Genomic DNA, 25,427 nt, shown 5'->3' with positions numbered 1-25,427 from the left:
AATTAATTTTGTAAAGCCATTAACTTAACTTCAGTTAAAAAAAAACATTAACTTACCCAATCCTGATAGCTATTAACATTGAAAGAGCTCTCACAATTTTTGATGACGTTAATGTTTCATGGTATGTTTGAAATCACCTAATTGTGTATAAAGTACTCAAGAGAGATTATCCTTAAGTGTTTTGTTCTACGTAGACATCAATTCCCTTGTGATAGAGAGAATCATGAGAGCCGTACAACTACCGATTAGTTTGTTTGTCTGACACAGAAACGTCGGGAGCGATTTTACGGATAGGGTTCGTTATCGCTCGTCAAGCAATTTGTTTAGTTTCATCTTGACATGCGGAGAAAGCATATAGAATCGATGAGTAATCCGAGAACAAGTAGCTCCTTTGGGGGCGTGACGAGGATATTTAGAAAAATTCTACAAAACGAGAAGTTCAGACTGCCTGGCGCTTTCCGAAATCTCGGGTGTCAAAATTTGAGAAGACGTCGAGAACGAACGATTGGGAATAATCATCTTGTTACAATGAGAAATTATGAACTTAACATATTTTTTCTCTCTAAAATCCTGAACTCGAATCGTATCATCTTTCCGAAGGACTTTCTTAAAGACGATCAATTGAATCAAATTATAATAAAATAAAAAAAAATTATAAAGATTATTTAATGTGAAAAATATACGTAGAATGAATAAATTAAAAAATACATTGTAAAAAATCTAGTTTATTGATTAGATATATAAATTATGTATATAAAAGTATTAAAATAACTTCCAGTTACAAGCACTTGTTTTAACAATCGTGACATTTGTTACACTAGTAGTCGCTCAATTCTCTCACATCGGCACGCACAGGAATTTTGTCGGTGAAACAACCCTCGGGAATGAGCCTGTCCCAGCCGACGGCGGTTGGAACCCACTGAGTACACAAAACCTCGTTGTTGAAGTACATAGGGACCTGCCTTACCGCAGCAGCTGAGATAATGGGAAGGAAATCAGTTCATTTCTATGTTGATCCCACCAGTTCGGTCCCCGGCGCTTAAAGGATCGCCACGATTGGCTGGCTGATCGAGAAAATCGAACCGGAACATCAGCGCAGTTAATCGAAAGACCTGATCGTGCCTGCCAATTGTGAACGGTTCAAAGAAGTATTCGTGTAGAAGAATATAAAAGTATATCAGCTAATTGTCTCATAATATGATTCAAAAATTGACGTGACATTTTCATTACTATTAAATTTTTTTCAAATTTGTGTATAATTTAAATCAATTAAAGATAGCATTACGCGTTATTTATAATACCGTTTCCATTATCGTTATTTTATAACAACGATTTGGTAATGACGTTACAATTTTTCATGACGGTAACGATAATATCATTAGAATAGTCAGTTTTCGAAGTACCATTACTCGTTTTTTATTGAAAAAAGTAACGCATTAGTAACGGCGTTATTTTTATTGATTATGTAATCAGGATCAAGTTATTTTCCAAAATGACTCTTCCAACCCTATCATGAAAAATTGTAACGTCATTACAAATCGCTATTATAAAAAAGTAACAATAACAGTATTACAAATAACACATTACTTGCCATCCATGAAAGTTTACAGTAAATGTACTATCTATAGATATAATATTATACATTTTATATTTACGCGTAATCCAAAGAGAACAAGTTACGATAAAAATCAAAACTGAAAGTAAATTTTCAGTGATCATTTTGAAGCTATTTTAATGTTAGTTTGATGTCATGATGGCTTGTTCTGCTTCTGTAATACGCATGTAATAGAGCCGTTATTATATTATTGAAATTTTAAATATAGGTTCACAAATACAGGGTCACAAATGCGTTTTGATAAAACAGTTTCAAGAAACGATATCCCATCCTTTGCTTCTGTTACGTTACGGGAATTTGAAGTTTCGTTTCAGATCACTGCACGACAAAGTTTATCCCACATGCAGGAATCGCGATCTGCAGGAGTCGCGGTTCAATTTCGCGTCTAAACGCCCATAAGTTTGCGGTGAAGAGATTTTTGCGGGCGCATTCCCCGGGGAGGATAGAGGCTAGCTGAGCAATTTGTCAACACCATTAGTCCGGAAGGGAGAGGGGTGCATTAAGGGTGGACTTCGACGCATCTGCTGGCTCGATTGCAAGGCCGCGCGATAATAAAGGGGTAGTTAATGACTAACGGGGACTGCGCAGATCGGAGCCGACCGTATGCCACCCTGTTGACAAAATATTGAGCTTCTCGTCGGCCGAGTGGGGATAACAGATTTTCCGCGACGATTCTTCTTGCACCGAATTTTCGCTTGCAATCTCGATCCGATCGTCCAGCTATTTCCGCATCATTTTCATTAGAGCATGGCATTGCTTTTATCGCGGTCGACGCTGGCATTAATTTTCATCGACGTGCTGATATTAATAGAGTTCGCGTAATCCCGTCGCGATATTAATGACAATAATATGTGGGGTAGCGTTCATGATAGAAATTTTAATTCGCTCGCGGCCGCTTTGAATTTATCAATATCCTACCTGTTGACCCGATCAAGCGCCGCGACAAATAATGCGAAAGTGAGCCAGCTCGAATAGTGATAGAGCAGTTAAATGAAAAATCATTAAGAATGCATAATGCTTAGGAAAATAAGCAATATTGAGAATAATCCTTATAATAATTGTAAATTGCGTACAAAGTTTTATCCTCTGAATGGATTCATAAGCTAAAATTGATTTATCTATCCTCGTTGAATTCATCTACATATGTAGACGAGAACACGATTTATTGTCGGTGAGGGAGTGAAAAGAAAACTTTCGATACATTGAGAAAAATGAAGCTCTTCTTAGAGTACTCGCGATCCTGAATGGTGGGAATCGCTGGCGCGAGTCTAGAACTGGAACCGGGATAGGTATAGAATGCCATTGGAATAAGATCGGGTTTAGCCGCAGTGTCGGGTTCGAGCCCCGGATAAGTCTACCTTATCCCGATAAGCCGGTGAGTTAATGAATCACAAAACAGGTGGTGGCGTTGCCACAGAAGAGGATCGTCTTCGTCGTCTTCGATGATCGCCATACGTGTGACTGAATTCACCCGTTCGCGCGAATGACACTACATTACAATGAACGACTAACGCGTTATGAAACTCGTCTTCGACTAGTCCATTTCGACGAACATTTTCAACGAACTCTTCTTCGGTTATGATTTTGCGGTGTAACGAAGCGTTTCCATGGGTCTTGTGTATAAATACAATGTATTTGTACAATTTTTAAAATATTTGTATTGCAAATTAAATATTTAAAAAATTTGTAACAGAAGAGTAAAGAAAGATAATATTGCTCTCTTATTTCAAAAGTGACACAAAAAGTGATTTTCGAATTATTACCATGAATAAATTAAATAAACATTAGCTTATCAAACAAAAATAAACTTAACTTCATAAAAAATTATCACAATATAAAAAAGCAGTTAAAAAAAAGCGGTTTAAAAAAATTGTTAAAATCATCACAACGCACAAAAGAATGATTTTTTAAGAGATATGAAATGAAAATGATGAAAATAATATGGTTATATTAAGAATATATTTTTTTTGCCGATATTATTTTGATTAATCAATCATTTTCTGTTATGTTGAAAAATAATTTTTCTCTTTTCTGTATTTTTTTTAGTTGTGTTGCTTTTGAAATAAAAAAATGATACGAGAACAAAATCTTCTCAAATAATATCGTTTACTACAATAACACAAATCAAAAAAACAGTTTTTCAGAAAATAAGTTTGAAATATAAAAATTTTGTAATATTACTAGTAATAAATTATAAAAACAAGACTCATCATATGAATAAATTAATTAATTGTAAGTAAGAGAAGAGTCAAAGTCAGATATTGGTATAATATTAATATATCTATGCATGTATATGTATTTAAATAAATTATCTCAGATATATAATTCAATATATAAATCAGATATATAATTACGCGCTGACGACTTTTCAGATTACTTCAAAATTTTACAATTTTAGCGTGATAACTGATCATAGAGACCATAAAAGTATGTTTTTTTTTTTATATACGTTCTTCTTTTTCTTTATATTTCTACTCTTCTTTTACAAACATCTAAAAAATGGTAATTTTTGAGTTGTGTCATTGTTGTAGCAAATGAGCGACATGTTTAAGTAAAAATAGTTATATCGGACCATGGAAAATAACAAATTTAAATAATGACTAGTTTAGCCTCTATAAAAATAGGTAAGCATGTACTCTCGAGTTTTCGGCGCATCAATATCAAATGGGCTCGAAGTTTTATCTGCCTGTTTCATATCATGGGTAGAAATAACACAACGCTTATCAAAGTTATTCGTACTAAAATTTTATCTCATCTGGCACTTGACGAGAATCAATGTCGTTTCAGACAAGAGTCTCTTATGATTAAAAAGAAAAAAAGAATCGAGTTTCAAAGAGTCTCTAAATAACATAACGTGGAATTTGTTTATTGATTTCTTCTTTTTAATTTGCTAAATGATTATATATTTATTTATAAAACGATTATCATTGTTTGAGAGATTTGCTTGTAGTACGAAACATAGATAGATTATGATTAGTTAGCAGTTGATCACAATAAAAATATTATTAATTTCGTTTCAATGTTTTCTAGAATAAGAGTGGGAGCGTGTGCAGTGAACATATTTGAATTATAGATCTTTCGATAAAAACGTGACGAGAGAGGAAATATATTAAATTTTCCTTCTTATCGAGGTTTATCGGCGAGGTAGCACGTAATTGAATATTTTAGATCATGCGTCACATTGCGATTCATCGCGCTAAATCGTGCGAACAAACCTCTCATTTTTCTCAACGAATTATTTCATCAATTCCAATTGTTTGCGCCTTGCAAGTTTATTTGTCGTAGCACGTTTGTCACGACGAATAAAGAAAGTTTCCTACATTTATGCAACGTCATACGTATCAATCTTATTTTACGAATGACACATCCGATACGAGATTTTCGACGGAGAATGTACGATAATACTTTCGCGCGACGCAGTCAGGAAAAACATCAGGTACTTATCGCACGAATCAATGAGGATCGATAATATCGTCAACAATAAAATCAAGCGCTATGACAAGTCAGCTACAAGCGATTATAACGCGATAAGGTATGACAATGGAAAAAGTAAAGCTTATATCTTGTCGGAATCAATATATAAGAATTTAACATGTTGATTGTACTTAAGTATCGAACTCATTTGCGAAGTTATTTTACTACGATTTTATCATACTTAATTCTTTCATGTTTTACAGAATGCGATTTGATTCATTGTATCTCACGCATTTTATGCAGTAATATTTACACTGTGAAAAACATTTGCAATTACATTAAACTTTACATTGAATTTTAAAATAATATTTTTTTATATAGATATACAGAGTATTCTACGGGAATATGTTGAAACTGATCAGCTGTCATTGTCAAATATATTTAGTTATTAAAAAATAAAAATTGCGTTGAAAAAAGAAAAGTACGTAACTTTTAATGAGTATAGATAAAATTTAACAAAATATAATTGTATTATTTTATTGATATATATAAAAATGCGCTAAATATCCTAATGATTAATATTTTTGAAGTGCGATTATTCGAATCTGTACAAAACTCAATTCTTTTTTACGAAAACTCGTAAAAACTTTTTACATGTTTTTAATATTGTTGATAACCTTTGATAGCTGCTACTAAATTTTCCATTGTTTTGAATCGTGTTTATGATCTTGGATAATCATTAGTTTATTTGATTATTAGCACATTTTTCATTAATAAAATAAATTTATATACAAATATATTTGTTACATTTTATTTATACTCATTAAAAACTGCAGATTTTCCTCTTTTCAATGCAGTGTATATTTTTTCAATAACTGAATACATTTGAAAATGACAGCTGACTAGCTAGTTTCAACTCCTCACCGTGGGACATCTTGTATATACTGTATTACAGTTCTGAATGAAAAAATGATGTATCTATTTATTGCGTTTATATTTTAGTAGATAGAAAACCATTTTAGATAGAAATAATTTATTCAAACCTAATTTAAACAACCAGGCATCATTTCTACACTACTTTAGAAAACTATCAATTATTTTTGTGGATTTATGCATAGGTATCAAAGTAGATAGGTATCAAAGTTGCTCTTTGAAAAAAATAATAAGAATATTAATAATTATTTCTTTTGAAACTTACTTGACATCCCTAATAAATATCTATAACAATAAGTAATAATAAATTATCTCGTGAAGATACAGGATGTGTATGTTTGTTCCATAGAAATAAATTAATAATACACGATTTGTAAATGAACTACATCTAAATTACTGATCACGTTAAAATCACAATGATGATTGCGGGATGACGGTAGTCTTTAGTATTGTGAACGACTCACCACGTTTAAGTTTCTCCAGCGGCTCATGGTGCAGCTGGTGGCTGGAATTGTGCAGCATCGAGGTATCGTGATGCGAATTACCGTGGAGATCATGGTGGTGCATCGCGCCCTGAAGATGGTCGCCGTGCAGGCCGGCCATCGAGGCGGTTGCCGCGTGCTGATGATGCTGCACCGAGAGGCTGCTCGGAGGTCCGATCACGAGGTCCTGCAGACACAAATCCGCATTGCCTCCGCCACCGCCGCCGCCTCCGCCGCCACCGCCGCCGCCTCCGGCGAGTTCGAGGCTCCCCCCGGCCCCGCCGCCCCGCTCCATACTATAGAAGGTTAACGTCGTGTTGACTGTTCCTTACAACTTGATGACACGATCAATCTGGCCCGCGAAAGGCCGTGAATCAGCGCGATCACGGTTTGTTCGTTGGCTCCTTCTAAGGACACATTCAAACGTCCTCTCTATCTCGTAGATCGGAGAATGTCGTCAACCACAAATTTGCGTGATAGTTTTTTAAAGGTGATTATCAATCAAAAACATCAAGCGGCTTGTTTCCTTCGAAAAGAGAACTTATCATGAAAATTTTGACGCATCGGTTTCTATCAGACAATACAATACGCGGATGTTAATATAATCAATAATGAGGTTTATGGATTCTTCCATAGATTTGTAAAGAGATTATACTGGTATAATTTTCTTTTTTTTTAAAGATTACAGCTTTTACAGCGTGTTCGTTATACCGTCGGCGCTCTTCCGCTGGCGCTCCGATTCTCTCGTATCATTGACAAGATAAACGTATACGCGACATTTTGCGCTGGAGGTATTCGAGATGGACCGACGGGAATTACGTGGACGGTCGCGAATTCACGGCAAGACTCCGAAATGTATGACACGTGGAGATTTGATAAATCAGGCAAATTGTCGGTTCATTGTCACTTATATTACGTAAAAAAAAAAAAAACTAGAAGAGTTATAAAATACGTCGCTTAAGTAGGCTGAATTACTAGCACTATCATCCTCACAAATATCTTCCACTTGAGGTAGATGAACTCATCTACTTCTCTTGCTTCGTTTTTATCTGTTGAATTTTTGTTTCTCACTTTGCTGGTGTCGAGTATTCACGATTTGTCACGATTCTTCTTCACGCTTTTACATCCTCTCTGTGAATGTCATCGAAGCGTTCATAGATCAGATAGAACGTAGAATGTTTGTAGACGTAATCAAAAGTTCCCTATAATATCTAACACTACATTGACCACTACATTGACTCCTCTCATCATCCACTCTCTCCGGCGAGATGTTTATCAAGAGCCGACATTCGCTTCTGTCACCAATCAGAGTTACGGCGAATTTGATAGCACGCGATGGACGAGCACGGCACCTTCGTGACACCACAATCTGTATTATCACCACTTCCGAATTCTCGTTCGCCACTCCGGGAATTCACTACGTGAATGTTTACATGCGAATTACAGACGCGTGGCACGAGAACAACGTGGTCTCCTACCCGCGACCGTCGTCAGACGGCGCGGCCGCGGGTAACGACGTCGACGTCGCCGCCGTCGTCGTCGTCGTCGTCGTCGTCGGCACGAGCGCGTCGATGATGATCGCGTAGCACTCGTCACTATTCGCACCTCTGCCCTTAACGTGCGTCGGAGAGGAGAAGCGCGGAGCGGGACACGGCGATAGAGGAAAATATAAGAAGGCGGCGGCGGTACCGCCGGTTGCAGCGGTGTATCCTGATTTTCCCGCCGGTAGATGAAACGCGTCGTAGTGGCTAGCGCCGCGTAAGTCGGTTGGTAGGTGGGTCCGCCAGGCTTAGCCGGTTGAGCCTTTCGGACTGCCTGCCGGCTTAAGTCTCTAAGTCGGTAAGCCGAGCGGATCTAGTGGTCTTGGCTGGTGCACTGGCTGCCTGCTAGCTTGCTTGCCTGCCTGCCTGCCTGCCTGCCTATAGTTGCCTGCCTGCCTGCCTGCCTTCCTTGCTTGCCGGGCGGCCTGCCTGACTGTCTGACTGCGCCTCTCCCTCTGGCTCGCTCGCTCTTACTCCCCTCCATCCATTCCTTCTCTCTTTGCCTCCACACCCGGAGCAGACTCCCCACCTATCACATCTCGCTCGTACTCGTGGCGTTACTCGCTCTCTAGTACCGCTCGTTCCCCTTGGTACGATCTCTCACGCCTGTGTCCGCGTTGCCGCTTGCACTCCTTTCCTCCCTTGGTTCATCCTATCTCGATCACATCTCTCTCACTGCTGTTTGTTTGCAATTCGCATCCTCTCGTTTTAATCGCGTGCATCCTTGTTCATATAAACGGGTTCTTGTCCGCTACCTCACGATCTCTTATACACAGCCCCTTGTCCCTCCACCGTACTCCTTCTAACCAACCCCTTCGCACGTCTTCCTCTTGTACAGCATCCCTTCTTCTAGAATCGCATGGCGCTCCTTCTCCACTGCACTTCTCGTTGCTCGTGCGATCTCTAGCACCGAATTTTCTTTCTTGTGAGTCTAGTCTGCCCGAGAGTAATTTTACAGAGTAATTTTTTAGGTGCCTAGTCTGTCATTGTTTTATCTTTGCCTGTTGTTCGTTTTTAGCTATAATATTACAATATTATATAATACTTTAATAGAATTTTCTATGCTACGATCTTTCGTGTCTCTTTTCGTATAGTTATCTCTTGCGTATAGTTATTCGAGGCGGTCATACTGGTTAACGTTCAGTGTCACCGACGCGCATCCCTTCCGGTTCATCCCCACTTTCAGATTTTAACCCCACCTTTGACCCGAAGTTGCCCCTCCTACGATGGAGACAGTGGTTGGCGTGCTTGCCCCGTCGAGCGAACGCACACGCATACGTCGCACACGTGGTGTTTCCTCTTTTCTCTTGGACTACCGGCGATCTTGCGGATCTTGCTATACTACAACGATTATCGTTTGTTGTTTCTCCCGGTCGACCTCGTAATGCCTTGACCACGCGAGTTCGCGATCCCACCACCAGCGAAGTAGTCTTCGGCGATTACCCTTCGCCTTCATAAGAAATGCACTATATCTCACTGTTTGTTTACCTGAAAATTCACGTGCAAATAAAGCAGAAAAGAACAGCTTGGGATTCCTACGCTGTTGCAAGAAATCAATCTTGCCGCTTCTCTCGCATTCATAGAAGAGAATAGAAAGAGAGTGGAGAAAGAACATTAGAAAATTTTATTAGGTTTGTTTTTTATTGTTGCTCTGAACTGTTCTAGAACTTTCTTTCTTGTTTTCGTTAAATTTTTAAATATATATCTAAAAAGTACACACTAATTAGGGATAAAAGGAAAATATTATGGTATATTTTAGACCAGTAAGTCTAAAGTATAATAACTGAATAGTAAGTGCGTACTTACTGTTCAGTTATAAAAATTGTTAACAATTATCTGTGCTGTGATTTAAAACCCTGAAATTCATTAGAAGTCCAGTCGCGAATGTAATACTCACTCAGTATATTCTATTTGTTATTTTTGTCACCACAGTAAGAAGTAATATGATTTATAAATTATTGTTTTGGATATAATCATTCAGTAACTTCACTATCTTGTCGTTTCGCAAAACTGGAAATAAAGTTTACGGCTCTATTTAAAATTGGGATTGCTAGTACGCAGTTATCGCTCGGCTTATCAGTCGGAGCAAATATCGGTTTGCAGTGACGTCTGGAGTCTATATTGAGCATATTGTTCAATTTCGAGAGGTGTGCCTTGAGTATAAGGAGTTTACGACTGCGGGCATGTCTGCGCGAGCGTTGTCGAGGGAAAGCGAATTCCCAACTGTCTGATCTACTGCCAAATGATACGATTGATAGAACGTTCACGCGCGATTGATCTGAGAATTTAAGGCTGCATTCAGGAACTTCTTGAGTAAACCTATGTTTCATTTTATCCTTGTTTAACGTATGATTTAACAAGGTTAAAATGATTCGTGGGTGCAGTTTCGAATGAAGTTTCTGAACGCAATCTAAAATTTATCATATCATTGTCAGGACTTTAGTGATAGCTTTTTATCATCATTTAGGAAAAAGCATTGTCATCATGATATACACCATGATGTAAATAAGAAGACGTCACGATGACCTCGAAAAGTACAATCTGATAATACATATCAGAGAGCGTACTACAAATAGTATTAGTATGCGTGTACGTTGGAAATAATCTTGAATGCAACAAATAATAATTTAATCACTTCTTTTTCGCTATTTAAATAACGATTTTAGCTACAGCCTGCAATTCGCTCTCAGCTTCAGGATTTATCAAATTGCAAGTTGCATTTAGTGTTTCGTCCATTCTCCATACTACATCGATTGATATTGCGTCAACCGAATAACCTACAAGTTTCTCAGTAACTACTTCGTAGACATGACGACGCCCGACTCGTTCTTATCGTGACGGGGAGCAAGGTCCGGAAGGGTCAGAGACGAAGTGGGCCGCGCGTGATCCTCGTAAGAGAATCGTCGTCAGCAAAGGGAGCCGTGGACGTCGTGACTGGCGTCAAGAAGTTGTCACGCAACAAAATGGAGCGAGGGATGGAAGCATCTTTCAGAGAGAGAGAGAGAGAGAGAGAGAGAGAGAGAGAGAGAGAGAGAGAGAGAGAGAGAGGCTGTAGAAGAAAAACGACAAATGCAGGGTGGACGGAAAGGAAAAACGGAAAGAGACGGAGAGTAACTACCGGCGCGGCACAGAAGGGAGGGGACGCGCGACTCTAAAGCACTCGAGGAGGAGAACGCGGCGGGCGCGCGGAAAACGAAGAGCGCGATACGAAAACGGGGGTTGTAGCGGCAGTACATACGTCAAGCTAGGAACAGAGCGCCATCCCGGGGATCCCCTAACGCCTCGGGGAAAGTAGAGGAGACAAATGACAAGATAGCCACGCCTACCGTGCAGACCGCGTGGGCGTTATTTGCTGGTGTGTGCGTGTGACTTCCCAGAGTTCAGAGCTAGAGTGGGAGCACCACATCGGCGCGACTCGAGGTTTGGTGGGATAGGAACGAGAAAGAGAGACAGAGAAAGAAAGAGAGGGGGAGGGGGGAGGGAGAAAAGGAGAAAGGGAAAGAGAGAGAAAGAGAAAGAACGAGAGAGTGGGTTACGTATGAGAGACGCGGATGCGGGGTAGGATATGTTCGCTAGGGTGTCTTCTGATTTTTGAAGCGACCATCCGAGTTATATGTATGGGCAACGTACATACAGCGAGTGCGATGTCACTGCAGAAATGTGAAGACCACTCTACCTCGGTAAATTAAAGTCGAAGATGATGATCGGGGATGGACACTGGCTTCGAATGAAATGTGGTTTCTCCTAGTTGTAGAAAATAATGTACCTCTCTTTTCCTTTCTATATCTTTTCCACCTACCCTTGTATATAGACAATGTCTTATACCGGGCATCAATATAACTGTACTTCAATATCGGCATTTCGATGATTCTGTCGGATGTACCAACAGCTTAATACCGTTCCATTAAAAACCGTGACAGTAATATTTTGTAATACGTATTATACTATATGTACGCTTTAAAAAATATAGATGCGGATTTAACATCATGCGGTGTTTATATAATTCTCACAGTATTGGTGTTGATATAAACACTAACATGATGTAGATTATGGTTTCGAATTCATTAAATCCATATCATAAATTGGTATTTATTGTATATTAATACTAACAAGTATAAGAATTATACTGAAAAAAATCGACGGCTCGCGTGTAAAGATACGATCGATCTCGTCGCTTCGTGTATCTTCGCGTCGAGACACTTCTGATATTTTACGTCTACGGTGTTAAATCTAATGCCTATATTTTTTGCACATAATAAAGATATTATCATACGAAGCTAATTTATATAAAAATGTGTTTATTGAATGCAGTAGTAATAATCAACACGATATATGATTCGTGACATAAAGTTACATCTATTATGTATATATTATAGTGGTAACATAACTGTATAACAAGATAAATTGCAATAGAACTTTTTGCTGCAACGCGTTATTTTTGCCAATCCACGATAGACACAATCAGGAGAATCAGACGTTTGTATTATACGTCCGGCCATAATTATTGTAATTCGATAATAATTGAAGGATTACGGATTATCTCTGTATATAGGAGAGTCGTTCGCAACACGGCTTTGCGGTTGGCCTCAACATCGCTGTCGCATACGATCGCACCTGCTATTCGCTTGGTCTCTCTCGATCGACGTTCAACCCTGAATGGGATTCGACAATCGGCTCGTTTTATCGACAGTTAAACTTCGCGCGACATATTGTCGGCGTTGTTTTTCTCTATCGCGAATTCACTGCATACCTCGTACATGTATGAATTATTTATTGAGAAAATGGCTGAAGTTATATAATAAAGTACTAATAGTCTCTTATTTGTCGATTACACAATCTTGAATTGTCGTGCAAATCTGTTTTGCATACAACATTACAAACGTTGCTAATGTAATTAAATATTTAATATTAATTATATGTGTAATAAAACTTGAGATAAACTTATAACTTATAGACTAATTTAAGAGCAATCGTTAAAATCATAATTTCTGAAGATGACATATGCATGTTTCAACTAGCAAAGTTTGACTTTTACTATTGACATGTAATAAATGGTAATTATTTACATGTGCACAAATTGCAGAATCTTATCGCACTTTTTGATCGGTTTTATGATCTTCTAAAAATAAAGCCTCACATTACCCAATTATCACTCGTAATTCTAATTACTACTCCACGCCATATGCGTTATTATTATTTGTACGTGCCATTTGCTCAATATCGGCAACAACCATAAACTATTTATTGCCTGGATGCTATAAAAGGATAAGATAGACGTTTATCAGCTACAAGCGGTCGGTTGCTCGTTTTAACGACGAGAACTCGATTCGCAAACACACATCTGACGTTAAATATTACCTGTCAGGTGACTATTTTGCAATGTGACGCAAAAACCGTAAAAAACTCAATCATATTGTGCAATTTTAATTTACGAAATATTTAATTGACGTAGATACGCGAAAAAATATATACATTTGAAAGAAAACGATTTTAAATAAAGAAAAAATTTGCATCATGCGCCTATTTTAAACCTTAAAAATTTTGAATTTGTATGTAATTTGTGTAATTGCAGAAAAGGGGTAGATATCTTGTCACTATAAATAATATTTTAAGAAGAAATCCATACCTATCTACTTAATTCATAATGCAAATAATTGCTATTACTCAAGTGGGAATTCATAGGGTATATCGTATTGAATCCTGGTGAAGTACCGATCCTATGCCGAAAAATAAGTTTCCTATTTAAATACAGGACCTAGTATTTAAAAAAACAATTACTTCAGATAGATTTATATTAGAAAAATGCTGGAACAATTTAATAGCAATCGTTAAAATCGAATTTACATAATTTCTGTAAATACTACTATTCAATATTTATCATTCAATATATGGATCAGTATTGAATAGTAGTATTGATTCAGGACATTATCAGTACGTTTTCGATATTGTGTCTATATTTTATCCAAAATCAGATGTTAATTTGTCAGATGTTAATATTATACAATATGAGACAGTACAAACATATACTCCGTCATATATTTGCAGCGTGTCTGTATCTAATACAGTAACTTCATACTGTAATAGTATTGTAAGTCTTGTGGCCCATTGGAATCATTCCAATATTCTTTTGATATCATATCGACATGTAAAAATTAATACTGGGCTAATATCTCACCGGTAGTCAATTTCTAGAGTATCTATTATACTATACATATATTTTTGTTGACCAATGATTGTCTTTAATTGAAAACATGTTGCATATGAATTTTTATTTCTTTCGAAGTTATGCGATTTGTAAAGATAATTTTTCTTGCGCGTACGAAACCTTTTCAGGAAATGCCTACTTGACTCTCGATGTTAGTATTGATGACTGGTTTTTACATTGTAGATTGCTTTCGATATTGATATTTGAATTGTAATATTGAAAACCAATAAAATAGATTTTTCAAGATAAATTTATTAAATTAATTTCCTGAATTTTTCTTCAAATTTGTATTATGATGTTCTACTTTTCAAAATTAAATTAAAATTAAAAAATAAAAGATTCTATTAATGCAACAGAAATGTTACTATTCCTTAAATATTTTACATAATTAATCTTATAAAATCAATCTTACAAAATCTATTTTAATGCTCAAATAATTTCATCAGTTTTGTAATTTAATCTTTGCAACTTTACAAGACTTATTTTTCAAGTTTGGGAAATCGATTGGACAATTGTATTGAATCTTTTACTTTGAATATTTCTTATTTTATAGCGTGAAAACTTACTTTCGTCTCTCGAATGGAAATATGGACGTTAAAAAATTTCATCACAGTTTATTCGAAATATCGGCAAGATAGGCGAGATAAGCTGCTCGATACCGCCGTAAAGGATCTATTGGTAGCATGAAGCGTTTCTATGACCGCAAAAGAGCAGATCAATTGTCACCGCCAACGTGACTTACTCATGTTTTACTAGCGATAGTAAAACGTGTCTGTGGCGCAAACAATCGATACTCGGTACGGAATATCGTTTTCGAGATTCGTATCTATCGCCACGATAACATCCTTCTTTGTCTGCATTTACCTTTCCACCGCCGAATTTCAACAAAGAGGTTTCGAAACTGGCAAAGACTTCGTATCCTTCCTTATCACCATTCTCGGAATGATACGCATCTCGATACTTATTGCAGAATAATCGATTTGCCGATTAGCCAGTTTTATCCGTCTCAATAAGACTGCTAAATGTCGTCCAAGATTGATTTTTAAATATGCTTTGGGATGTAAATGATTCTTTTTTAAAGTTAATTTTCTATGAAATATTTAACTACTTATATCTACTTATGCATTAAACATTTTTGAAATGAATGAAATGTACACAGAAATATACGTTCTAACTATATAGCATTTTAGATTTTTTTTCCTTTTCTCTCATTAATTGCTTTGAAATCAATCAATTTTTCTGTGACAAATGTATAAAAAACTTATTATTGCTACTGTGATCTAATTAAGTTTCTAGTAGGACACAAATAAGCAAAATCTCATAAATAAGACTTTCTTAAAAAAATTTGTGAATTCTCCTGATTCTCTTTACGTGATGAAATCAAACCGTTGCATCTGCAATTTAAAGTATTTCATTGAAAGATACGCAATAATTTACATCTTCAAACGGTTTTGTCTTCTATCGGCCAACCGACCTGCACGATAAAAACAGCTAATCTATCTATCTCGATTGTAAAACGTATCCATCTGACGCCGACAGTTTATCTTCAGGCGGAATCTTTTCGCCAGTAATTCGAACAAATAATTGGAACAAATGTGACAAGCAACCTGTGATCAATTTTAAAATAATTTTGATATTTGTACATTCAATATCGAGAGAATCTTTACATTTTGATCAAATACGAACGAAGGAAGCGTATTTATACTTTTTTAACATCCATATTCCCAAGTTTATTTTCGTACGAAGGAATCATATCGATTGCAGTCAAGAACGGCCACAGTGCCTGGGGGTTGCTCTGTTTCGATTTCGTTTACTACTGGTGCCAGTCGTTCTTCCTTCTCGCTCTCCGGACGCTCGTGCATTTTCTTTTCTCCCTTGACTCACCCTTGGCTCCCACTCCATTCGGCCAAGCCGTTCGGTCGTTACAGCGCGCCGTCTTTACAAATTTTATATCATTTTTATGAGGCATAAAGTCGTCGAGAAGCCGACCGAGGAGAAAAGAGAGAGGGTTAGAGCACGAGCAGGGGTGCGGCAGAGGGGAAGTTTCTCGGTCCAAATTACCCCTCTTGGTTTCCTATCATCCCCACCAGTCGACATTGTAGTCACGTGGCTGGGCGGAGCGGATCGCATCCCCTCGTTCTTGCTCGTCGGTGTGAGGCACGAAGAGCGGGGCAAGCCGGTAACGTAGAAGGGGATGCTGCACCACGTTAGGGGTGGTGGATTGTAATTCGCCGGACGAACTCTATATCGAGGAACGCTTCATGTCTTGTCTTGTTAAAAAACTCGCGATCACTGAATACGTCTTTTTCATCTGTAAAGCGAAATATAGTTTTGAGAAAGTGTGTTCTTAGTTTTTGGGTCGAGTTTTGTGATCGAGTTTTATAAGTAAAATGTTTCATATCGAAACGAGTAATATACAATATGTAGGAAATATGAAAAAGAATACATCTATAATTCTTTAACATTAATGTAAAAATTAGCAAATAATTAAAAATGAATTAATTAAAAAGTTATAAAAAATTGTAATATTTATAAAAAGATTTAATACTAAACTTATAATTTCTGAAATTATGTTATTTCTCTCTACGGATTATTTATTATAAAAACTGTTTTAAGTTAAGATAAAAGACATAGAATATAAGCCACAATTAAATAAGCTAATTGAAAAGAAAGTGCGGCGGAAATGATAAGTCGCAACGCGATAAATCGATCGGCTCTTCGCGACTATGCCGCTCACTGCCCAATTATACGGCAAGGATTACTCTTCCAGTTTAAGGTTAATCCTATTTAAGATGGACAGAAAGTAGGCGAAAACTTGGCTTCTTACTCGGTCAGTCTTTCGGCGATAGTGCGGCTTAGCGGCATTAGGAGCGACGATCCTGTTAACGAGCTTTCAATGGAGCAGACGATTTCGTTCGCAGATTCGTTTCGCGCTTCTTTAAATACGTAGCACGGGATTCGATTCTCTACGTTACTTTACAAACTTGACATTGCTATTCTCTCATTCCTGTGTTTTGACTTTTTCGAATTTTAATTCTCGGTGAGAAAAGAATCGTTCACACTTGCTGTTTTATTCTACTCCATATAAAATTCGACGAACGTATCGTTCTCTTATTTTAAAAGTGACACAACTGAATAAAAGATTTTGAGTTATTATTATGAATGAGTTAAATATTATTCTATCAATTATTAAAGTGAATTAACTTAATAATACTTTTATAATTAAATACCTTTATAAAAAGAAATCAAAATTAAAACAAAATTTAAAAAGGGTGATTAAAAAAATGTTAAAATTGTTACAATTAAAAAAGAATAGATTTTAATAATTGTGAAACGAAGATGACAAAAACGGCACTTAATTGTATTAAGAATTTTTTTTTTTGATATTGTTTGAGTAGTCATTAATTTCTTTTTCCTTTTTCTAGGAAATGTAATTTCTTGAATTGTGTCATTTTGGAAATAAGAAAGCGATATTTAAATGACATTCTACGAATGTTAATTTTTATTAAGTACATTTCAAGTTAATTATATTTAAAACACAAAGTTTAATGTCGCGTCATTCTAGCTACGTGCATCTCTGAAACACACACACACACACACACACACACACACACACATATATATATATATATATACACACGTTTATGTATATATACATATATTATGCGTATAAAAGATACATTGCAAAATGTTAATTTATTCATATGTATGCAGAAGTTGGATCGTAATTACTATTTTATTACTGCGATATATGGAATGCAAAACCCTATTTTCTGTACTACGTAAACTCTCTCTCTCTCTCTCTCTCTCTCTCTCTCGCTCGCTCGCTCGCTCGCTCTCTCTCTTACTTTAAAATTCAACGCGCACGTGTAAACGATGTCACCCTTTTACGTGTTTTGATAAATGAACCGCGAGCACCGTCATCCCCTTGCCCGACCTCCTTCAGCCTCCCTTGATTCCACTCCATCAATTTTCAATCACAAAGAAGTCTCTGCTCCGCCACCACCGCAGTTATCGCGAGTCCTTCCTTTGGTTGGTTATATCTATCTATATATTCATTCTTCTATATCTTCCTTTATATCGCTTTCCACACTATAGTTCACCTGTTTTAGCATACAAAAATGTTTTATCTCAGAAGAGAATGATATATTTTTTAATCTTTATCAATTTCTATATCAATCATGAAATTATTTAACTTTATATTTCTTATTAGGGGCTTGAAATAAATTTATTAGTTAAAAATTAATTAGTCAATAATTAATTTTTTGGAAATTTTGAAGTCGACTTGTCTTAAAAGAACAATATTACGTTTTTTCGTATAATTTTTAATGTATGATTTCTAAAATATCGATACATAGAAATATGAACGGGACATAATAATTTAATGAAAGTAAAATGGGTAAACTGCCTTAACAAACGTCGCAAAATAAAAATTATTGTCGTGTCTCTGTTCCGTGGCTCAATGCATGCTGCAAGGGATTACAAGAATAAAGAGAGGCGTGCAAGATAAGCAAATGTTTTTTTTCTTTTTTTATTATTGGCAAATGTTCGAAACTTGTGCGTGACTAATCCTAATGAAAGCGGACAGCACGCATTGGTCGTGTTTAATGACCAATAGAGATAATAAACGTACACGGATAGCAAACATTAACGATTGTACGAATTATCTTCTTTTACACCGACGACTCGGCAATAAAGATATCGTCTCATGCATGGAAAATACAATAGACGATCAAAGCTCATTGCCGAAATTTTGATGCATAATATTAATGAAATCAGTCAGATATATTTATTGTAGTATAATCGTTACACTTCTAACATTAAAAATAATAGTGATTGTAACTTATTACATTAATAATTATGAAAAAATAATAAAAGGGATTGCTATAATTTCATCGAATTGTTACAATATTATTTCTATCTCACAATTATTCTATTTATTTTAGTGTTTTGAAATATCTACTATCTCGTGATCTATTATTTCGTTTACATTAAACAACAATTCAATTTAAAAATTATTGCATTTCTTCTTGTTTTTTTTTCTTTTCTATCTCTTGTCTATCCGCAACCGGCTTCAAGTTGTGGATAGAGGAAATAACATCGAGCCAAAATCGAAGAAATCTTCCATAATCCAGCCGGTGGTCTCTACTGTGCTGCTTCGGATGACCCGTCAGACCGCAAAATATACTTGAAATTACGATCTATCCAGTCCAAGGGACGCTTTCTTGTCCTCGATTCGGTCCGAAGAAAGCGAGAAGGAGAGTCCTCTGGTCCTTTTCGAAAATTACTCAACGCGTGAGCGTGTGCGGCGCGTATCGTGCACGTCGATACAACGCACACCGTATCCACCGGACACGCACACGTCTGTAGTAGCGATACTCACGCACCCACATCTATCGCACTGTTACATCGGTCTCGCACACACGCGACCGGGGAGTCTCGCGGCGGGGAGCGTAGGTGAAGAGAGGATACCCTGCAATCCTCCCTTCATTCCCCGTACTCCGGGAACAACGGGCCGACGACCAATGGAATCGCGAGTCCGGGGCGGTGCCTTTGGTGTCGACCAACATGGCAGCTCTTCGTCTTGCTCACCCGCCGGCGGACACAGTGCGGAGAAAGATCCACTTCGTACGTCTCTCGTCGATACTCCCGTTTCCACCTATTGTTCCTCGCACGTTTCATTGTCGCGGAGCCTCGAGCCACGTCTCCTCTTGCCAGCCAGCCGCCAGAAATTTCACGATGCAGTGACCCACGTAATTCGGACCGGATAGACACATCTATAGCATTGTTTTCAGTAAACGCCAAGCACGGCCTGGCTGGACAAGCTCCACGCCGGACGCTAGACGTGAGGTGAAGTGCAAGCGACAGGTGAAGCGACCACCACGGCCGTTGTATCGTTCTTAATTTACAGCTCGATGTTCACGAGGAATATCACGAAGTGTCCCGTATCTGCTTGAAATCCAGCTTGAAATTTTCTACTCTATTATATTGTCTTTTATACGAATCTTTTTTATATGTGATTTTTACATTAAATTAAATTATCCGACTGAATATTTTTAGAATCGATTAATACAAATACTTTTACAAATTTGAGATACGCTTTTCTTTCTTTAAAAACAAGAAAATTAATGTAATAACGAAGTTAATAACGAGATATGTGATTTTTGTTGAAATTTTAGACAAAAATTATTCAGAAATTTTAATGTGATCTAATATTGAAGATCTTTAAAAAGTGTTTTTTTTTTTTTTTTTAATAGGTAAAGTTAATATTAAAAATGATCAATCAAATCTTAAAAATCATTTACAATCAAAATTAAACGTTATTGCTCATCGTTTACATAATAACAATTACGGAATTAAGATTTGATATTGCGATTTAATTAAATTATACGCAATCTCAGCATTGACATTAAATCGCGATACTTGAGTCGCATTTAAAACTAATCATTGCAAATAGCCACGCAAAGATATTTCTTTAAGTACGCCTCTGGTTTTTATTCCTGTTCGATTTATTGTTGCTCGGTCAAGCTCGGAAAACGTTTATTACTTCTTCTCCAGATCTATAGAGACTTCACGAACAAGCGTATAGGGTGTGTCAATAATATATCATTACAGGATTTTAGGCGACTTTGGTAACGGAGTTTTGGCGCGAGCCACAGCTAATCTCTCATGTAGATAATAATAATGACTGGAAAAGCATTGTACGTCTACCCGCGGAAAATTCATTTGGCCTGAAGCTCCGCATAACTTATAATGGCTTAGGTGATATCGCAAATTATTTTCCCACCGTGGCCTGGATTAAGCAGCGCCTGCCTAAAATAATTATCCCCGTTCTATCTACGCGAATGATAATGTTCCTATAAATACCTTAAAAGCTAAGAGCTCGCGTTTGAATTTTCTGATGCTGTAGGTAATCGTGTCGCGCAGTCGGAGTTAATTCTTAAACAGCCGGAAATATTATTATAGTTACTATGATTAGAATCAAATTTCATATTGATTTTTTTTTTAAATCATGTATATTTTAATAATAATTAAATAGCTGAAAACTTAGAGAAATTTATTAAATACTGGTTTTGCTAAAATATCTCAAAGTTTAGCTAGATATAGATCTGAAAATATTTTGTTGAACCCAATCAAAATGATTATGTAGGACGCTCAAACTAGTTATGCTGGGAAAAAATACATTTTAATAAATATTTGTTTAGTACTAGTTGAATATTTATTAAATGTAAACTAATATTTATTTAGTACCATTTATTTAGTTAGAATCATCAATTTGACTTTCAACTATCATTTTTTTAAATAAATATTGATGTAAATAAATGTTAAGTTAATAGTATCTAAATATTTATTATAATTTATACAGTTTTTTCTTAGCGTAGAATATTGAAACTTTTTGCAGCACTGTCATCAATGCTTGTGTGTTTTAAATAATTTTTTTGAAGGTCGAACTTATTTTCAGATCTGTATCTAGCTAAATTTAGATGCTTCAGCAAAATCATTATTTCCGTGTACTGACACTAGTGACATAGGAACTTTGAAAACACAAGCATATGTTTAATGAACATTTTTATCTAACAATAATTACTTATATACTTATTATTAAAATGTTACTCAACATATAATAGACATTTTGTAATTGTTATTTTACTAGATTAATTTTATTTGTAATTTCACGATTAAAATAAGACGCCAGTAATATTTTTCCGGATACTATATCGTATGTGGTTGCGTACTCCGTTCGTGCGATGTGAGTGTACGTTCAAGGACCGACATAAAGATAAGTTCTTTCCACGAAGATAGTAGGAACAAAGATTGTAAGAAGGTGTGAAACGAGCCACGTGCTCTACTACGCGCTCATATATCACGGCCCTTTCTATTCTCTTTCTCTTCTTCTACATCGCTTGCCCGTTCTTTTTTTTTTTTTGCTTGTCTCTTTGCATCCCTCTGTCATTCCGACGCTGCAAGGGTGCAGGGGTGGCAGCAGTCTATGAATATTCTCGTTCGCCCCGGCAATGAAATGATGAACGACACCCCCGTCCGACGTCACCCCCTCTCGACGCGCAGCCCCGTACCTTTTGCCAGCATCCTTCCGAAAAGAAGAGCCTCACGCTCGGTTTCCTCCCGCGGTTCCTCCATGCGAACCGTACCATCGGTTCCTCAAACTTCTGCGAGCGTCGGGACCCTCGATCTCATTTATCAAAATCAAACCACCGCTATTGGCAACTGACGTAATTGCTCGAAGACGTTGCACGCGTTCGATGGAATCGTTAAGATCTATTTAGGCGTTTTCTAAGACCTGATCAATATAACATCATATTGATATCGTTCCAAAAGTATACCATCTATCGATGTAATCTTATTTTTTTCCTAATTTCTTTCTAAATTTGAACATTTTTAAATATCGAAATATTTTTAAATATTACGAAAATTAATTTAAAAAGTACTGGTATATTTAATACAATGATAAAAATATGGAATATCAAATATTTTAAAGTCAGAATTTTTAATAATTTAATATTAATACTAAAATTAAATATTTCATTGATTGATTGTGAGATATTGATATCATGTGCACGTGCCAAAATACATGGAAAGAACAATTTTTGCTAAAGAATTTAAAAATCCAATTGGTAAAAAGATTTTTGCTAAAGTATTTAAAAGTTTAGCTGAATTGTCCAGCACGGAATAAGGGAGAGTTTGAATCCCAACTGAGAATGACATTTTTCACAATAAATTTTCTACAGTATTTTAAAGATGTTTATTAGCATCAGTAATATTAAATTTAATTTTAAGAGCATTAATTTAAAAGCCTCGGCAATTTTGAAATAGTTTAAGATGAAGGCTCTTAATTATATTAAATTTTGATATTGCTTATATACAGAAAGAATTTTCTAAAGCATTTAAAATTTTAGTTAGATATACAGATCTAAGAACTTTATTGGATTATCAAAACAATTATGTAGAAATCTCAAGATGTTAAAGCAATGTTTTACTTAATACTTTTGACAATCCAGCTTGAGTGTCCTACATAATTATTTTGATGATTTATCAAAATTATTTTTAGATTTTTATTTAAATTTTTAGATACTGGGCTGAATTTCTTGCATATTTCCTCTTTTTTTTATGTTGGAAAGATAAACAAAATTATTATTACTTTTTTTTCCTTGTTTTCCTTTTTTTCAAAAGCCTTGTTCTAGATATCTGACTGGATATCTAAAAAGAATGTGACACCGGATATCCGATAATTTTCGGTTTCTAGTAATTTTACGATTCGGCACATTCCTAGATATTCGGGATCCCTGCTGTGGATTTCTTTCAAAAACAAAATCGCAATTTTGGCAATTTTGAAACGATTTAAGGCGAGAAAAATTTCTTGTGAAAAATTTCATCTCAAAGTATAATAATTTAAACGTTGCTGTCTTAATGTAGGGGAGAATAGCAGTAATTTTCCGAACAATAAAAACTGTCGTTCGGTGGGAATTTGGGATGGTCCGTTGCTAATTATGCTTTCATAATCGCGCAACGATCGTTCTCTGATTGGTTTTTATTTTTGCGATAACTTCGACGGCGAACTTGCTCCGACACATCCGGCGACGTGACACGAGCGATTTACCGCGAGTTGAACGACGCGCGGCGGCTCGTCTCGTCTATGACTGACGGCTCATAAAACCTTATCATCTGTTGTTCGGCACGAGCAAACGAACCCCTCCCGTCGCTATCGTCTCTCTTGGGTTTTACGTAAATACAAGAAACGATTAAATGCATGCGATCCTCCCGTCAACTCCTAAACACTCGTATTCTAGGTAAATTCTACAACGTCGTAACTTTTTTTATCTTACTTTCGGCCGGCCAGTTTCCAGAGATATTTGTATGCGTCGTTATAAACGAAGTCTGCTAGATAATCATGATGCGGACATCACCGAAATTTCCATCGCTTCCCTTGTTTACAAATTCTTTTGTTAAACTTATTTTAAATTAAAAAATTAGATTGTTTTATTTTTAATAATCTCGGGATTATTTATAGCATGTATCAATGTTACAACTACTGTAAATCTTGTGTTGAATTATTCAATTAATAACCAAGGTAATTGAATGCCACTCTAAAAAAGGGATTATTAAAATTCGATGACAAAGCGGAAATTGTAATGACTCGTTACTTTTTGAGCAATGATAATAAGTTAATTTAATAAATAAACAAATGGGAAATAAGGAATTGGCGTTGTAGACGAGGTGCGCAATTTTACTTTAAAAAACTTTATCTCAATGAAGAAATAATCAGTGCATGTTTTAGGTAATCTTTTAGCAAAATAACATAAAAAAATTATTACAGTAGATTGGTATCCATCCAGTCATAATCATTGTGAGGAGTAACTATTCCTCCATAAAGCAAACTCCCTAATTAAAAGGCTGTATGATAGTCAATGATTAAGAAACCTATAATGATGTAATAATGATCAAAATTGTTGTAAATTATTTCGACCAACAGTTGTAATATAATTAAGAATGTAGCCAAAAAACAAATGAAAATTGAAAAAGGGTTTACATACAAGTGTTCTACACCACTGTCAAAAAATGAATAAAGTTTTTAACTAGTCTTTAACAAGACCAGTTCGTTGCGAATTATTAATGTTGAAAATCTACTGATAATTATTTTAATAACATTATTTTAATAATCAATAACGAGTAATAATAACGAGTTTTCAGGAAAAAGAACGATGAATTATTTTATAAAATAATTTTTCTAATCTTGCAGATAATTATGTTCCTGCTAATCAAATATAATAAATGTTAACAATAATTATTTTATAAAATAATTTTTCTAATCTTGCAGATAATTATGTTCCTGCTAATCAAATATAATAAATGTTAACAATAATTACGATACATTTATAATATATTTTCTTGCACTTTCGATAAACCACGAATCAAATGACAACGATAAGATTATAAGAGATAAAGAGACACTTATTTCTGCCATTTCCGAAGCAAACGGGGCGGCCATGAGTGTATGATTAATCTACTAAATAATTAAATTAAATTCTCATGCATTAGAATGCATTGATTAAATGATTTATAAACATCAAAATTAAAAACTGGATAAAGAATAGAAAATTTAGTGTAATAATTTACAATCAAATCAGTGTTAAAAAAAAAATGTATATACATAATAAAAAAGGATATTAACACAATTTCAAAAATAATTAAAATTTAATATTTAATGTTTTAACAATATT

The 25,427-nt window shown here is 35.8% G+C and overlaps 1 protein-coding gene across 1 annotated transcript in view; it reads right to left on the bottom strand.

Moving 5' to 3' along the window:
- The window catches only part of LOC108690916 (pituitary homeobox x), a 38,058-nt gene extending 31,028 nt beyond the window's left edge, over window positions 1–7,030 (bottom strand). Inside the window, exon 1 of the mRNA XM_018198468.1 lies at window positions 6,430–7,030. Coding sequence (XP_018053957.1) covers window positions 6,430–6,739 — 310 coding nt within the window. The 5' untranslated portion in view covers window positions 6,740–7,030. The remainder of the gene's footprint in view (window positions 1–6,429) is intronic.
- Window positions 7,031–25,427: the final 18,397 nt, after the last annotated feature.

This window comes from Atta colombica, unplaced genomic scaffold (genome assembly GCF_001594045.1).
Source record: "Atta colombica isolate Treedump-2 unplaced genomic scaffold, Acol1.0 scaffold38, whole genome shotgun sequence".
Classification (NCBI taxonomy): Eukaryota; Metazoa; Arthropoda; class Insecta; order Hymenoptera; family Formicidae; genus Atta; species Atta colombica.
This window is presented reverse-complemented; position numbering and strand designations above follow the sequence as displayed.